This window comes from Cucumis melo, chromosome 10 (genome assembly GCF_025177605.1).
Source record: "Cucumis melo cultivar AY chromosome 10, USDA_Cmelo_AY_1.0, whole genome shotgun sequence".
Taxonomy (NCBI): domain Eukaryota; kingdom Viridiplantae; phylum Streptophyta; class Magnoliopsida; order Cucurbitales; family Cucurbitaceae; genus Cucumis; species Cucumis melo.
The window spans coordinates 3,240,966-3,252,122 of NC_066866.1; the positions used below are offsets into that span (position 1 = coordinate 3,240,966).

The window sequence follows — 11,157 nt, forward strand, 5'->3', positions numbered from 1 at the left end:
TCCAGCCGAGCCGCCAGGACTAAATTGGCTCCATCCACCTAAATTTTGGTAATCCATTTAATTATTGTGGTTTTTCCGGTAAGACTCCATGCTCGGACGTTAGTTAAATTAAATTGGGTCTAAATTCAATTATTTTTCTCAAGGGACGTCTTGGACCAGGAAATTACTGTAGCGCGGGATTTCTTCAGTAGGGGCTCGAGCACTGCAACCTCCTTCTAGGGTAAGTTAAATTCAATTGAGTCTCGAACCGTTGGTCGTTGGCGACCTATTTACGAATTTTGACTTATTAAACAGTTAGGACTTCGTCGCTTGGAAAACGTACTGCCTCGCGGTTAGGACTCGACAAGTAGATCTCCAGGTAAGAGATTCTACTACTAGTTTCATGTTTGAAGTATGAGACTGTGTATGCCCTATGTTGCATATTGAGAGTTTGACAGTATGATGCCTGAAATAAATGTTAGTATGATGCAAATGACGATATAGTTGTGCTATAGCCTGTTATGCGTGGCAAGATTTATTATGGTTACGACGAATGTCGGGACGGAGAGTGTAGAAATGATTTATGTGACATGTTATATGCTGATGCCATGTGTATGTATACTGCAAATTAGGGTACCTGTTAGCTTGATTCTGTTAGAGTCGTACCTGCATGGGTGTCCTTCGGGATCACCACCTATTGAGGACTGTGTGGTCCGACGGGACGCCAGTCTAGCATGATATAGACATGACTCGAGTGACTCGACGGGGTCCTCGCATCCCGACTGTCCTAGGTGTCCCCGGGCACCGAAGACCAGAGTTACGTTCCTACGGGAGCGCATGATTGCACGTGTTCGGGAACGTGCCAGAGATTGGGTACCAGTTATCAGGACTCTAACAGGAAGTTAACAGGCACCTAGTGGGACTAGTAGTGGGTCCCTTACTGAGTATTTTTATACTCATTCTCTCCATTTTATGTTTTCAGGTAGAGGACGGGGCAAGGGCAAGGGCAAGCTGGCGAGCGACCCGAAGTGAGACCGAGGAGGGCCATAGGGACTACCGCTTCCGCTTATTTCTTATTTCAGATTTTAGCATTTGAGTTTGAGTACTTTTTATTTTTCACTATCTTTTATGTAGATAGGGCCCGAGTAGGATTTCAGAACGTTTTTACATTTTTGCATGACTACCTTGTTTATGTTTTTATAAATGAATTTCTTGAACCGTATGCTTTTAATAAAATTTTTAGACTTAAACCACTTGTTCTATATTTAGTAATGACTTCGATTCAGCATAAGGAGTTGGGTCGTTACAGCATCTCTTCTTGTGTGTTTGAGATTTTTGTACCCTCCTCGTTAACTTCAATTTTTTTTTTTAAAGAAAACAAAAGCCAAATTCGAATTTTTCTTTCAAATAATAGTATTAAGTTTCAATAAAAGAACAATCACACAATCAAATCACAACACGAAGAACATCACAATTTGAGTAAAAAAAAGATCGAAAGTTGTGATCATAAATCCTCTCAACGGAAGTCTCACACTATTTCGAAATAATAAAAGAAAACATCATACTACACAGCTAACCTACAGGATATAAGATTACGTTTTCTTAAAATTTAATTTACACATTATAACGAACACATCATACAACTCCCTATATTTTAGGTCTCAATTGGTTGTCTGCATGCACTACAACGATGAATTTACTCAATTTAGTTGTGTTTAATGTCTTAATAAGAGATCTACTTTGAATACCCAACCCGCAAGAGCAAATCACTCCAAGTGGGACATTTAAAAACTGAATGGTATTAAGATTCAGCCTCACAAATATAAGGACATAAACACTAGAGATAGAATTCCCTTAACTAATAGGACTTATCGATGTTTTAAGAGACAAATCTTTCCAACCTTTTATTCGTCACCATTAGCCTTTTATATAGTATTGATTTTTTTATTTCTTGCTCTTAATTCTATCTCACTTTTGCTTGTTCTTGTTTTTGTATTCTCACTTTTGATTCGTTTAATGTTTGAAAAAAAAACTCTATTGACCACATACTTTATGGGATGTAAAAAACAACTCTGCTAGATTTTTATTATTGGAGACGAAATACATTTAACATACCATCGTTAAGAAAAAAAACAAAACCAAAAACACATTTTTTTTAATGAAAGAAACTATATATAAACCATATTTTGGAAAAACAAGATCACATAACAACTTGACCCATTTTGTAAGGTGAGGTTATGTATTGGGAAATTTTGATGTCATAAAAGGACTAGTGATCCAGACAAGTGTACGATTCAATATTAATAATATTAATTATTCAAATTGGTTTTGGTTTTATGATGATTTAAATTTTTTGAGATGCCAAAAAAAAAACTGCCAGCCCATTTGATTTCATCAACCCAAAAGCTACTAATGTAATGTAATGTCCTTATTCGTTCAAAAATTAAAACTAAAAGGACGAATAGAGCGACCAAAAGCACATCCGGACACCTGCACCCCGCGCTGCCTTCAACTTCCCCCTCCCCATGTATTTTCCCCTTGTCTCCACTCCCCCAAACCCCTTTAACCCTTCACCTTTTTCCCCCCCATTTCCACACACACACACACACTACTACTACTACTCCTACTGCTTTTCCTTTCAACTTCTAATTATTTCCCCATTCACTATACTCCACAATTCTTCATTTTCAAATTTTACCTATTCTCTAAAATGCCCTTATTGTTGGGTGATATTTACGTATTATATAACAACGTTGTTGAGATACTACCTACATATGATTCATAGATCTAGATGCTAGGGTAGATTATTATTTATCACGAGTTATAACCAAAGATTTGGTTTCATTGATGTTTAGTTAATTACGTCAATCCATTAAAGGAATGTGTTTCGTGTTTCTTTTAACATTATGTTTGTCGATATGGGAAACTCGTGCACATATTCCTCCAACACACTTCTTTGATTTAGATGTGTTTGACCTGTGTGATGACAAGTTAGGTACACTATAATAGTATCTAAGTTAGTACATAAAGTATTATATTTAACTTAACTGAGTAGTTAGAGTTTCTTAGAATTGTCGATATTGGGTTAACTATTATACAGACTTTCCTCGGATGATAGCCTAAGGTTATGTCGTACATATAACAACGCCGGTAGTGTCAGAATGAGTATGACTCTCAAAATTGTAGGATTTAGACTCAATCATTTTCTTTTAGTTAAAACTCCACGAATTTGGTCAAACCTAAAATTCAAGAATTTGACTTTTCATTTATGATGGGTGGACCTCCATATACATAAGCCCTTGTTTTTTTGTTTTTTTTTTGTTTTTTTTTTTTTTTTTTTGCTTAGGCTTGGCTACTTAGGACCAATTGTAGCCTTTTAGGCCTTGCTTGAGGATGTTGTTATAGAAATCGACTTAACTTATAATATAATAAATGTGTTGATTTTTGCAGTGAAACTTATAAAAAAAAATCAAATGAACAATCAATCCTATATATAAGTCAGTCTCCTTCATTTCTTTTTTCGCATTTTCGTTTGCAGAGGTTGGATATTACAAACAACATGGTACGTGTCATCAACGAAATATCATAATCATAAAAACTATATTTTTAAAAAAATCGACAAGCAACGTGAAAATTAAATATTCTCTGGAGGTGAGAAAGCTATTGACTAATAAATTGAATATCGAATGATATGTAACTATGGGAATCTTTTACAAATTAGTTTATAAAGTATTTAATTAGCATAATAAAATCAATTAAAACCACATTTGGTAAGAGGTTAATTATGCCATAGTTTAGTCCATCAATAGAAAAAAGAAAATAAATGAAAAGGAAGAAGAAATATTGAGATGGGTATGTTTAATTGGGGGCCTAAATAGAATTTGGAACTGTCCTCCGTTGCACAAACATTCTTGTCAATAAACGGAACCCGTTTTCCGGGGTAAAATGTTTCCCGCACTTTTTTTAATTTATATAAATATATTATATATAATATAAATAATAAAATTAACCAAAATAATAATAATAAATAAATAAATAAATAATATTACAATTAAATTAAATTAACATCATATATATGCAGACAAAGCGATTGAAGCCTTCAACCAAAACCACTTTTTTCTTTACCATAATACACCGGCGTTAAGTATTCCGTCCACTTCTCCCCATCTCTTCTCTTCTCCAATCTCCTTCATACAAAATATGGCAATAGAATGAGGAGCTGCAGAAGCGGCGATCATGTCCGTATCCATTTCCAACTGCTTCTCTAATTTACTCTGCCAGGAAGATTCTTCCGGCGTCTTCTCCGGCGAGTCACCGGGGTGTTCTAATTCCGACCTCGAGTCTCCAGCCTGCGTCGAGGAATCTATTTCCGTCTTCATCAAGAATGAGCGCCACTTCGTCCCCGATTACGATTGTTTCTCGCGCTTCCAATCTCCGTCGCTTGATGCTGCCGCTAGACTAGACTCTATTGCATGGATTCTTAAGGTACGGTTTTCGAATTTCGTCTGTATTTCTTCTCCGATTTCCTTCACAATCGGTCTGAACTTTTTCGTTTATTACCGAAATGCCACTCTTCACGTCACGAATATTGCGGTTGTATGTATTATCACACCAGAATCCGTCGGCGATTACTGGTACTGAGTCAGATCCGAGTCGATCGAATCGGAGTCTCCGTACCGGTTCACGACGACGAATCCGTTTGATATATTATGATTATTTATCTCCGTCTCCGTCGCCGACGGCGGTTATTTATATATGCAGGTTCAAGCATATTACGGTTTTCAGCCGTTAACAGCGTATCTCTCCGTCAACTATTTGGATCGCTTCCTTTGTTCACGCCGTTTGCCGGTGAGAGAAAAAAAATTATCATTTGCGTGAATTATATTGAAAGATTCAAGATAATCGTCGAGCTATTCGAGTGATCATTGCCTTTTTTTTTTTTTTTTTTGTTACATTTAATTGGAGTAATTATGTTTGACTTTTCCAAACCATGAAAATGACTAGACTAGACTATATCAATACTGAGTATATAACGTAATATTTAATATATATATATATATATAATATAATACATATATATACTCCCTGTATCAAGATTAAGACTGCATTAACTTAGTTTCAAATATAAAATATCTAATTATCTCAATGCCAAAATAAAATAAAATATTCAACTGGTCATTCACGTGACAAAAATTAGAACTTCTTGTAGTACGTCTAATTAGAGTGCATCTCAATATTCACCTATGTTTTTAGGTTCTATGGCAAAATGCAAAAAGATGGGTGCATGTTGTGATATTGTTCTTTCTTTTTTTGTTTGTTAAAAAAAAGCTGAAGATACCTTGGTCTTTTATGTATTTTATTGATTGGACAATTGTATAAGTTACTAAAGGTATTATTAAAAAGGTTTGTTTAACTTTTTGGGAATTGGGGAAATAGTTAATCAAATAATTAATAAGTAGTAAATTATGAGTAAAAATATTGATGGTGCATTATAGGATAGGCTAAAGGTCTTGAAAGTACGATTTTATATTCATTATGCCTTTCACAAACTTTTGTTTCTCCTGTCGCGGCACATGCAATGTGTAGGCACAGTGCAGGCAAAGTAACGTATAGGATGAACTAATTTGATATGACCAAAAATCACCAATAAACTCTCACCTAAAATACCGCTGGGCATTTATTGTTCCCTTGATAATGATGTTGATTCCATTATTAGGATATAGAAAATGATTAGCCCCTAATGTTAATTTTGGTTGATTTTGTCATACTGTTGCTCTTCAGCAAACAAATGGATGGCCATTGCAACTCCTCTCTGTTGCTTGTCTCTCACTCGCTGCTAAAATGGAGGAACCTCTTGTTCCTGCATTACTAGATCTTCAGGTTTCAATTGAATTCCTTATAAATATTGCTCCTGATCTCTCTTATTTTTGTGATGTATTATAATGGGTTGTTTTATCATTTTCAGATTGAAGGGGCTAAATATATATTTGAACCCAGAACAATATGCAGGATGGAATTATTGGTCCTGAGGGTATTAGATTGGCGGCTACGTTCGGTAACACCGTTCAATTTCATAGCATTCTTTGCCTACAAGCTTGATCCGTCTGGGGATTTCATTGAGTTTCTTATCTCAAGAGCAACAGAGATTATACTGTCACATATCCGAGGTAAATAAGAATATGTATATACTAAACTGTGCTGTGGTTTTTTTAAACATAGGATTTGAAAAAATGAAAAATCAAAGTTATGATTGGTCCACAGAGGTAATATTTCTGGAGTACTGGCCATCTTGTATTGCGGCGGCTGCTTTGCTTTGTGCTGCAAATGAAGTCCAGAGTTTGTCTGTTGTCAATCCAGAACATGCTGAATCATGGTGCAATGGTCTAAGGAAAGTAAGCACCAGATTGTGATTACCTCGAGGATGTGTGTGTTTATAATAAAATGATCCAATCCACAGGATGCCAATTTCGAAAGAATGTTTATTATTTGCAGGAAAATATCATGGGCTGCTACCGGTTAATGCAAGAGATTGTGCTTGATAATACCCGAAGAAAGTCTCCCAAAATCTTACCTCAGTATAGAGTGACAGTCCGCACTAGAATGAGATCCAGCGACTTATCTTCTTCCTACTCTTCTTCTTCTTCCTCATCTTCATCATCACCAAACAAAAGGAGAAAATTAAACCAGACCCATCACTGGGTACATGATGATAAGGGTAATAACACTGAAGAATGATGGGGTGGTGATTTCAAAACATAAAGTAGAATCCTCGATATTTTTTGGGAGGGTTTTTTTTAGATGGTTAAGTTAACATTTAACTAGAATGGTGGTGCGTGTTAATTATAGTAATAATATAGTGTAATGAAATCTCAAAGTTTGAGGTGGGCTAAGAGATTTCAAATAATTTTATTTATTTATGGATCATGTTGGTGGGCAATAGCCATTCATTTAATGGCTTTTGCAGATTCCCAATGGGAAGGGAAACTAAAGGGAAAGAGAGAGTTTGTTTGATTTTTAAGGGAAATGGCAGAGCGTTGAATAAGTGGAGTCCATATGGAGTGTGAAAAGAGAGAAAGTTTTGAATTCTGAATTCAACAGTGGGAGTGGGAGTGGGAGTGGGAGTGGAATGAGAGTGGGACCTTATGAAGGAGAGAGTTATTGAGAAAATGATGAATGGAGCAGTGGCATTATGGTTTCAAGTTCCAAGTTTGAAGTGATTTTGAATTTTGGATCAAAAGTTTCTCAATCTTCAACAACGATATTTTGGTGATAAAACTGATAAAGGTGGCTCCAATTTTACAACTTTTGGTGCGTGGCATCGCATGGCATGGCATGCTCTTGCTTGTGTGTGTGTATTCTATGAGTGGAACTGCCCGCCCCTTCGGCTGGAGGAAGTGCCTCTGTTTTTTTTGTTTTGAGTTTGTGTAAGTTCTATTTTTATAGCTGAAGGGAAAAGAAAATCCCAATTATACAGAAAGGTCTTTGGGGCCTTTGAATGCTTTGTTGTATTGTTTTTGTTCAATCAATGTGATTAATTTTCATTCAATCTCTCTCTCTCTCTCTCTCTCTCTCTCTCTGTTTCACTCTATGCGACTCTGTCCATTCACATGTGATTGACAATCAATACTTTGTAGCTTTGTGAATTGGGTTTTCTTTTCTGTATGGTAGTGTTTATTAGGATCTCCTTTAACCAGCTGGCTGGCCCCTCCGATGAGCTAAACTCCGGTGACGACCTCCTCGGTCGTGGCTGTTTTCATCTTAATTAAGAACTTTTGGGAGGATGTTATAGTACAAAAAAACAGAGTGGGGGAGGCCATAAAACACGAAAGAAAATTGTCATTTAGCCTTAGATACCCGACATAACTTGTATTATTTTCCATAACTATGGCCCCCTCTACATTTCCCTTTGCTAAAATCCACCACCCAATTTCAGCCCCCTCTCTCCCCCTTTAATTTAGCACCACAGTTGTAAACTTAAAAAGCTTTTCAAAATAAATGATTGTTACACGTTTAATTATTAACTTTAAAATTGCTATCCATTACAATTATCCCTAGCTAATTATAATTTGACGATGAAAAAACTTGACATTTGAGATAATGATTTGTACAAAGTTTGTATTTGGAGTATTAAGTTAAACAATTGAAGATAATATTCTTATATAAATGTGCAAAATGAAGAAAGACAAAAAGATAGAATTTCTCGATAAATATGTAAACTTCATGCTATTGAACTTAAGTAGTTTAATACTAATTTAAAAAGTTAGTGGACCAAACGCCTTATGGTAACAATTATTAGTGGACAAATTTATGTTGGACGGTACTTTTAGATTCTAAGATATTCCATTGATTGGTCATATTCTAGGACCATTGTGTAAGCTACGAATATGAATAGTTTATTCGATCATTCTTATATAAATAGGAAAATCACTTACTTTTTTTTGCTTTTCATATTTGTATATTACACAAAGACAGAAACTAGGCCCTTTGTACAACTACTTTGGCCTAATTTGTCAAAATAAATAATTATTAGTGGGTGTGTTTGATTGATATTTTGATTCATTTCAAAGACTTTTATTGCATCATTTCATATTAAATAACGAATAATATGTTGTCCTAACTCCTAACCTATTTGCTTCATTTGTAAGTTCAAGAAAAATAGAGTATATTCAAAATATAACACATGGGTTTGAAAATATAGAATGATTGAGTTTATTTATATATATATAAAGTATCTATTTGAACATATTTGGAGATAATAATAATTCCAAATCTCCAATCACACACACTATTGATTTATTTAATTATTCCTCTATTCCACCAAATATGGATGACATCTTTCAAAAAGCAGTCACAAAGAGACCATAACAAAATTACATACAGCACTTTTAACTTTGATTTTTGCTATTAAAAGAGGACAAAAAAAACTTTTGGTTTTTCACTTTTGCCCATCTTATCTAATAGTTAAAAACTTATGTCACATAAATTATATTTTCAAGTTTTAAAAAACGCCCAGTATACTAGTAATTCAAGACGATCTTGTTTAATATCAAAACTTTACAACACATCACTATCCAATACTAATACTAAGTAAAAGAAGAAGAAAAAGAAAAGATCTTCATACATTTAGTAAATGAATATTGTGGATCCCCATACACAAATCTTTATATATATATATATATATGTGTATATGTATAATCCAATGGATGGTATTGAATTACCATTAAATTGAGAACGACTTCACAAAATCAATTAAATGAGAAATATATAAGAAGATGGGTTCCACTCTACAAATTTGGACTATCCCCTACACCTATTAGAGAGGCTATGCCACGCCACCATCCTTCTCCACACAAAAAAGGTAGCCATTAAATTGAAATGTGGACCTATGGTCAATTTACATTATAAATTACATTACTATTATATATCTACCCCTTCCCAACCCAATCTCCAAAGTTTTTCTAAAACATACATACGTGTGATGAGCAAAAGCTAAATGAATATAAATAGAAATGAGGAGAGAGGGTTTTGTAATTGGTTTTGATTGGTCCAAGTGGGAAAATCCAGCGAGTATTTCCAATAAGGAGAGGGGGAGAGGGTCACAAGGTGTTTGATAAAATGCTTGAATGATATTCACATGAGAAATAGGAGCAAGAGAATGGCCGATTTTAAGCTTATTTTTGAAAGCCCCAATCGTGGGGGTTTTGATGGAGACTTGATAGGTAAAAGGTTAATGAAAATGTTTGGATTTTGTATTTTATGTCACTGCCTTACCTTATTGCTTCCCACACTATCATATCTCATCATTAATCTCAAGTAGTAATATTATTATGGTACATGATCAATGTTTGGTAAAATCAATAAATATATATATTCATATATTATGATCATTTTTTTGTTGGCAGCTGGAGCTATGATTGGCCCATTATATATATATATATATATATTTATATCTATGAGTAAAGTTCTTGAAAACTCAACCAATTGGGTTGTCCCATGTGTATCCAACTTGGACATAAAAAGTGTTCCAAACAACTATGAACTTGAGATGAGGAAAGATTGATTCAAACTTCTTTTATATATATATAGATAGATAGTTGTTGTTTAGATAAAAAGATGGAAAAAATATTTTGATGAAGTTTGTGTCAAAACCTACCGCTAATGATTATATCAATTTAAATCTTAGATTGACATTTAAAAGAATAATAACGATAAAAAAAGTTAAACCTATTTCTTTAAATATATAAGAACCAACATAAATAATCAAATTCAAAAGATTATGAAATAATTCTTCTTACTACTTGGACTTTGGAGAGATTTTTGAAGAAGAATTACTTATGAAAATAGGTTGCAAACCACAAATTTTCCAAACTAATTCATTCACGAAAGTTAAGTTTAACAACGTATTTAGATTAACTTTTTTGGTAAATACTTAGAAAGAGTATAAATGGAATAACAGAAATAGAAAGAAAGAAGGCAGTTGACTTGAATCTCCAAACGTAGAGAGATAGAATAAGTAATTAGGGAAGAAAAATGCACGGAGAGAGGTCTTTAAACTTTAAACTTTAAACTTTCAAATAAGGGTTCCAACAAAATCGCTTTATATATATATATATATATATATATATATATATATATATTATGCTTTCCTTTTTGTTAAATGGTAAAATGGCTTTAGGCAGGGCAAGTGGATTTTATTGTAATAGCATGAGAGCATGTGTGTGTTTCTCTCAATACAAAAATGGAGTTTAAAGTAAGGAATCCTAAGTTTTCTTTTACATATTATATGTATAGAAAAATATATTCAAAGCCAAAATTTCTTTTGGCCTTTTATCCATTGAAAGCTATTGCTTTTGTGTATATTCCCTTAGTGGGGGTGCCCTAATGTTTTAGTCCTTCCTTCTGCAAAAACACCTTTAATTGTGGGCTTTGTTGCAAAGAAAAAGCTTATAGGGCCCTAAAATGGTTGAAAAGCTAAAATGATTCTAAATTCTGAAAATTCTTCAGATATGTCATGAGATTTTTTTTTTGTTATATATTATATTATATTAATTATGATTTTATATGTGCTGAATTGAATGCAAGACAGCACTAATGTCAAGGCCATGGGGACACCTCTTTGGTCATTTCTTCCACTATTTAACACAACAAAACTCTCCTCCTATTGCAAAAAGAAGAAAG

The 11,157-nt window shown here is 34.0% G+C and overlaps 1 protein-coding gene across 1 annotated transcript; it reads left to right on the forward strand.

Annotated features, from left to right (window-relative positions):
* The first annotated feature begins 4,050 nt into the window (after nt 1-4,050).
* On the forward strand, nt 4,051-7,525 carry LOC103489036 (cyclin-D1-1). The gene is made up of 6 exons (XM_008448027.3): nt 4,051-4,464; nt 4,741-4,827; nt 5,761-5,859; nt 5,945-6,146; nt 6,241-6,371; nt 6,472-7,525. Exons 1-6 carry the CDS (start codon nt 4,216-4,218, stop codon nt 6,712-6,714), a joined length of 1,011 nt encoding a protein of 336 aa, XP_008446249.1. The 5' UTR covers nt 4,051-4,215; the 3' UTR covers nt 6,715-7,525.
* The last annotated feature ends 3,632 nt before the right edge of the window (nt 7,526-11,157 follow it).

Excerpts from the sequence above, each read along its gene's own strand:
- LOC103489036 (XM_008448027.3), top strand. The coding sequence starts at position 4,216 with ATGTCCGTATCCATTTCCAACTGCTTCTCTAATTTACTCTGCCAGGAA. Across the intron at positions 4,465-4,740 it reads CTATTGCATGGATTCTTAAG|GTTCAAGCATATTACGGTTT; the intron begins GTACGGTTTTCG and ends TTATATATGCAG. Across the intron at positions 6,372-6,471 it reads GGTGCAATGGTCTAAGGAAA|GAAAATATCATGGGCTGCTA; the intron begins GTAAGCACCAGA and ends TATTATTTGCAG.